The sequence below is a fragment of the Pinus tabuliformis genome, chromosome 2_1 (assembly GCF_031772625.1).
Source record: "Pinus tabuliformis cultivar Carrire ecotype Pingquan chromosome 2_1, CPIR1, whole genome shotgun sequence".
Taxonomy (NCBI): domain Eukaryota; kingdom Viridiplantae; phylum Streptophyta; class Pinopsida; order Pinales; family Pinaceae; genus Pinus; species Pinus tabuliformis.
In genome coordinates this window covers 339,428,251-339,434,890 of record NC_142299.1, presented here as the reverse complement: position 1 = coordinate 339,434,890, position 6,640 = coordinate 339,428,251, and the positions used below count along the sequence as shown (strand labels likewise).

General features: G+C 38.0%; 1 protein-coding gene across 1 annotated transcript; it reads left to right on the top strand.

Annotated features, from left to right (window-relative positions):
* The first annotated feature begins 4,471 nt into the window (after positions 1-4,471).
* LOC149200232 (2-methylene-furan-3-one reductase-like) lies at positions 4,472-5,947 on the top strand. Its single transcript, XM_089399535.1, has 3 exons — positions 4,472-4,710; positions 4,820-5,303; positions 5,394-5,947. Exons 1-3 carry the CDS (start codon positions 4,522-4,524, stop codon positions 5,660-5,662), a joined length of 942 nt encoding a protein of 313 aa, XP_089255661.1. The 5' UTR covers positions 4,472-4,521; the 3' UTR covers positions 5,663-5,947.
* The last annotated feature ends 693 nt before the right edge of the window (positions 5,948-6,640 follow it).

Genomic DNA, 6,640 nt, shown 5'->3' with positions numbered 1-6,640 from the left:
GGTCTAATAGTAATATTTTCATAAGACCATATCCCCAAACTATAAAAGGCCAAATGTAAACTATTAATAATTGTTTCTATGCTGCAATACAAATAATGTTAATTTACAAAATTTAATAATGCATTTAATTACAATTTAAAATTAATCTAATTATAACATTTTAAAATTTAATTTTTTTGTTTTTTGTATTGTTTTCTACTTTAATTTTTCTATATTTAAACTAAGTAGTAGAGATTAGCTACTATGTAACCCTTGTTGAATAAAAAAAAATTTAATGTGATTACAAAGATTTGAAGATGATGATTTCATATTTGAGATTCACTTTAGATGCACAGTGTCATAGGAGACGTCATGATAAGATGCTTTGGTGTCATAGAAGACCTCACAGTAGATGTTAGCAGAGCTAATAGGTATATGCCAGCAGAGGTAATACGTGTTGGTGGATGACAAATATTAAGCAATGTGACTCGTTTATTGGTTTTTGATTTTGATTGGCTCATTGTATTTTTAGATAGAAAAGCAATATATCAATAACTTACTACATGTCGATGATTAATATTACAAGCTGCAACTTGGAGCAGATGCATGGTGCCCCATCATAGAAAATGTTTTTGAATTTGTTGAAAGAAATAGAGCACCGGGAAAATCTCTAATACCACATGAAAGAAACAGAGCACCGGGCAGTTCTCTGATACCACATGGAAGAATGGGCAGAGCACACAATGCTTTGATACCAACTAAAAGAACTCAGAGTAAATAGCCCTCTGATACCAATTGAAAATATATAGAGTGAACAATGGAAACACAACTACGACCGTTGAAATAAACTGTAAGAAAAACCAAACATTAATTTACATAAGATCAAGGCATCTACAACTACGTACAATGCAAACTATGTGTCCCGAGACTCTACATCTATCTTCTATCTCAGATCAACTGAATTTGTACATAAATTAAGTCGGTTAGTTGTCCCTTCAATTCGAAAAGGGTTATGGCGATGATGGCCCTTCGAAGTTGAATAGGTTAAGGCAGTTGCGCCCCTCCAAGTCTGAGTAGGTCATTGCGGTGACAGTGAGGTAGTGTACAGCGTGGCGGCGACAGTGCATTAGTGAAATGACAAGCGTAATTATTTTCAACACTCCCCCTTAATTACGACTGGAAACTTAACCATGACTTAACAAAACTTAAAAATGCATGCTGTTCTAAGTCTTAGCTAGGCTTACAATGATTCAAAACTTTGACGTCAACTCTTGTGTTGGATTTCTTTTTCCTTTTCTTCCAAATCATGTATCCTCTGAATTGCTTCATATTTGTCTTTCTGGCGTAGGTTCCAAATTTCAGTTTCTTCATTTGTTGTTGGAGCTCTACCATCGTTATATCTTTATTTATCATAAAAGCATAAAAATGATTTCAAACTATCCATGGATGTCTTCTACATCTTCAAAAATTTGTTCGTATTTGGACTATTGCCACATGTCATATTCTATAGTTTTCTCTACATCATCAATCACTGATTATCAATTTGTTGCAACATAAGTTCATAATAGAATTTTATTTCTGCAGGGCTCCAATACATGAAAATTTCATTTTCATTTTGAATATCATCCATATTGTCTTCAATATTCATAGTTTCAATTTCTATGTAGTCATCATCAATACATGGTTTTTCAACCCATGAGTCAAGGAACTTTAATTCTTCTTCATAATTATTCTGTGTACTTGCACACTGGAAATCAATGTTAGGATTAATAATATTTGCAGAACCACATTGGTTTTGTTCCTTCTTTAGCTTTTCCTCTGTGTTTGTTTTCTCTTTGTGGGCTTCTTTCTTTGTCTATGACTCTATTTCTTCCTCTATCTTTGTCTCTCTCTGTGTCTCTTCCACTTGGCTTTCAGACACAAGTGGTATTCTGTCACCAAATAACAAATAACAGTGTATCAATAAGATGTTTATGTGGCATCATCTACAACCACTCGTCACGAGTTAATTGTTCTTCGTCAAATTTAACATCAACAATTTCAATTGTTGGATCCACTAAACTAGATGCTTCTTCATTGGAAACATTTTCTATGCAAAAATTAGCGTCTGTTGATAACACACCATCAACATTGTGATCCACTTTCAAGTGAGATTCACCAAACTCTTCATCTATCTGTAGATTCACTGCTACAAATCCATCTTCATTCTCATCTTCAAGCACTGCTACAACAGGCTGAATAACAATATTGTCTTCAACTTGATTACTCCCCCTTGCACCAAATTTTGCTTCGAGGATCTTCCATGCTTCATTGGAAGTTGTAGCTTCTGCTACCTTGCAGAAAAACTTCTCATCCAATCCTTGTTTTATAAAATTTAATGCTAAATCATCACATACTTCATCATATGGCTTGTTAGACGAATGTTCAATTAAGTCTTTAGCTCAAACAAATGTTAGCATTCTAATAACCCATAAATCAAAATATTTAACAATAAACATAGGTGGTGGTAGCAAATCAAAGCTACACCAATCAACTTTGATTTCTTCTTTGTGTTCGGCTAGACTTCTCAATTCCTTGGCTTCAGTCTAAACTTCTCTAAACTGGCAATGATCTTTTCCTTTTGTTTTCGATTCATTTTCCTCATCTTCTTCAGTCAAGCTTTGCGACCCATGACTAATATATTTCCCATGTCTTATAGTTGCTTTCTTATAAGTGCTTTCATGATTGAATAAGGATATGTCCCATATCGCCCCCAAAAAATATGATGTTTAATATGCACCGGTAAAACACAATCTTTATCCAAAACAGTGTCATGCTTGACAAAACACCCAAATATTTTTGTAAACTTATGAACTTTCCAAAGTATTAAACTCTAGCTCAATAAAACTCCCTTATTTTTGTACAATCTCATACAATCAGGCCTTTCAAAAAGATTTATAAGCCTTCCTTCCTGCTATACACCTCCTTTTTGGTTTTAATATAAAAGCAAACCCTTTAAAAACAACCTTTTTAATCCTTTTAAAAAACCAATAAACTTGTTAGAAGAAATCTCCTTATAAAACTCTTTAATAAAACCAGGCACTTTTCAAAAAAAAAAAGATGTCACGGATTATTACTCACATCAAAACAAAACCACCTATTGATTTTTCCTTTTGAAAATCGCACTTTTAAAAGAAATACCTTGCCCACATGACGTTCAACCTTTGTTCTTCGTAATTAGCGATTAGACGACTCTGTGATTAGCCCTTCGAAGTTGAATAGGTTAAGGCGGTTGCATCCCTTGGCAAGAGCTAACGAGCATACTATAGGGCATTAAATGCCCGGCTACATGCGCTCCCGTTAGCTCTTTAACACGTGCGTGTGGGGTGATAGATAAATAAAAAATACACGCGCGTGTGTTAAAGAGCTAACGGGGGCGCATGTAGCCAGGCATTTAATGGCCTATAGTATGCCCGTTAGCTCTTTCCGCATCCCTTAAGTCTGAGCAGGTCATGGCAGTGTACAGTGTCGCAGTGGCGTGCATTCGTAGATGCACGGTGTCAGGCCTCGAAATTGACGTCCTACGAGACATATTTTAAGTTTCAGCACATATTTTACGATTGGTGAAAATTTTTGCGCATCAAATCTGACGTCTAAAATATATTGGGGTTAGGTCATTTTGACGTTTAATTAAAATCCAAACCGTAAAAATCTATTGTACTATAATTTACAAATCCCCAAAATTATTTATTATAACTAAGGTTGATTTTACAAAAATCTAATTATGGGTGATCCAATCGGATTTCTTTGTACCTATGGACTACAAGGCTATGATAGGGCAATGGCTAGCGTGCTATATTCATGGGAGATTATGGGCATTGGGCAATGGGGAGTCGGGGACTACAGGCCTATGGCACGCCACATGGTTATGGCTAGGGTGCTATATTCTTTCAAGATCTGGTTGTTGATGACAGAATTTAATGACTTATTTACAAGCATTGGAATTCACTCTTGCGCAACAACTTTAGAATTTACCAGTTACCATTTTCGCCTTTGACATCTAACCATATATGTTTTGATGAATTATGTGTTTTATGGCCTTACATTTTCTTTTGTGGTTGTTCTTTCTTACTAATTGGGAAAAGCAATAACATCCCTGCAATCTTTTAATTTACCTTATTACTCTGTTGAATTTGATTTTACCCTACAACAAAAACATATAAAATATAAAAAAATTCATGAAATTCTCATTTGGCAGGCAGAGGGAATTTGAAATTCCAGGCCTGCACGGCCCCACGGCAGAAGCCATTAAACATTGGCTGTCGACGACGGCTGGAGTGTTTTCCATCTACATGCAGTGTATTTCGCCGCGTGTCATAGCAGACGTCGTGATAAGATGCTTTGGTGTCATAGCAGACGTCATGGTAGATGTGAGCGGAGGTGCACTTCATTAATCGCTATAAATACTCACCCACCACTTCAGAGTGAGTGAAGGAAATTCCCACTGTCTGGTTCGCCGATCACAGTGAGACAAAAGGGAAGGAACACAGGTTGAAAGAAGATATGACTAACATGCAGAAAGCGTGGTCCTACAAAGAATATGGATCCATAGACGTTTTGGAGTTCGGTGAATTCCCTGTGCCAAAGCCGGGGCCAGGCCAGATTTTAATCAAAGTCCGAGCTGCCGCGCTGAATCCCGTCGACTTCAAGAAACGGGAGGGCTTATGCAAAACCAACGATTCCGACTTTCCGGTATTCACTTGTTTTGCTTTTGCTTTAGCATAAGCTACTTCATCAATCATATATCTATCGGTTGTTTATTCCTTTGTGTAATTTGCCATGCTTCGTTTGTGCTACGCAGGCTGTGCCGGGTTGCGATGCAGCTGGAGTGGTAGTGGAAGTTGGCGATGGCGTTTCCAAGTTCAAGAATGGTGACGAGGTCTACACCGACGTTCAGGACTTCACAGCGGGCAGGCCAAAGCAATTGGGGACACTCGCCCAGTACACCCTAGTGGAGGAACACCTGGTGGCGGCTAAGCCCACTAATTTATCGTTCGAGGAAGCAGCGAGTTTGCCGCTTGCGATACAGACTGCTCAACAGGCGTTCGATATAGCGAAATTTGAGAAGGGGCAAAGCGTGTTCATAGTGGGAGGAGCGGGCGGAGTGGGCAGCCTCGCTATTCAGCTGGCAAAGCATGTGTATGGGGCTTCAAGGATTGTTTCCACGGCTAGCACTGGGAAGCTTGACTTAGTTAAAAGCCTGGGCGCAGATGTGGGCATCGATTATACAAAGCAGAGTTACGATCAAATCTCCGAGAAATTCGATTTCGTATACGACACCATAGGTCAGTCACTCACTCATTTCTTTTGCTTCGCATGGCTTTAGTGCAAACATGATGTAATCTAGTAATGGAAATGTTTTATTTAATGTGCAGGGGAGTCCGCCAAGTCTCATGTGGTGGCCAAAGAAGAAGCCAAAGTTGTGGACATAGGTTCGTTTCATCCTCATCCCAGGGCTGAATTCTCCATGTTAAAACCCAGAGCCCATAACCTGGAGAAGCTGCAGCCGCACATAGAAAGTGGGAAATTGAAAGCAGTGATCGATCCAAAGAGCCCGTATTCATTCTTTGATGTTATAGAGACCTTTAAACATCTAGAAAGCGGGCGAGTCAGAGGAAAGATTGTCATTTCGCCCATCGAATAAGAGAAGGGTGGATGCAGGATCAAACATTATGCCTGTCTCGTTGTAGGCTTTTTACGGAATGCTAATGAGCATTTGTGGGCATTTTGAATCAGTTTTAGATATATGGATTTATCTCAGTTTGGAGCCATTTTAACTTGGGATTTTCAGAAATAAGAGGTCTTAAATCTTATGAAGTTTTAAGAAGCAAGACGTGTTAAATTTTACGAGTTTTCACTGTGATAAGTGCATATAAGGTGGTGGGCAGTAGTTACATATTGCTTGCCGAGTTAGCATTTCAATGTTAGAGCCACCAGACATGAGCCACCAGACATGTCAACAACAAATAAACCTTTGCATATGTCAATGATAACTGAGTGCGTTATATACCTTTGAACTATGTCGTATTCACGTATCAAACATATAACTTCCATCTTTTCTAAATATGTAAATTTTTAAAAATTACATGTAAATCAATGTATTTGCATTCATCCTTGTTTTTCCATTCATTGCCGTATCATAACTATAAACAGAATACGAAACATCCATTACGAATTAGTGATATATAAATAAAATACCAGAAGCAAATTAAAACTTACCTGATTTAAAAGGTTGGTGACATTTTTTTTAGATATCATTTTTGGGATTCAATGGGATTGAAACTAGTGAAATGTGGAGAACGAATCACATAGCATCAATCATCACTTCCGGGGCTTGCACCCGGTAACCAGGACTTCCCAAGAGGTCACCCATCCCAGAACTCCTCTGGCTCAAGCGCGCTTAACTATGGAGTTTTTCCCCACAATCAAGCCCACTTAGCTTGCTACCCCATTTGCAAAACCTTAGCAAGTATTGTGCCTCATGAACCATTCAAGTAGAGATCCCTTGACTCTTTTTGAATTTAAGTATGGGGGATTTACGCAATGCATTATCAACTGCGTTAAGTAAGTCATTCAAACGTATGACCATTACCATGAGAGGAACGTATGACCATTACCATGA

Coding starts and splice junctions, on each gene's coding strand:
- LOC149200232 (XM_089399535.1), top strand. CDS start 4,522: ATGACTAACATGCAGAAAGCGTGGTCCTACAAAGAATATGGATCCATA. Junction 4,711..4,819: donor CCAACGATTCCGACTTTCCG/GTATTCACTTGT, acceptor TGTGCTACGCAG/GCTGTGCCGGGTTGCGATGC. Junction 5,304..5,393: donor TTTCGTATACGACACCATAG/GTCAGTCACTCA, acceptor TTTAATGTGCAG/GGGAGTCCGCCAAGTCTCAT.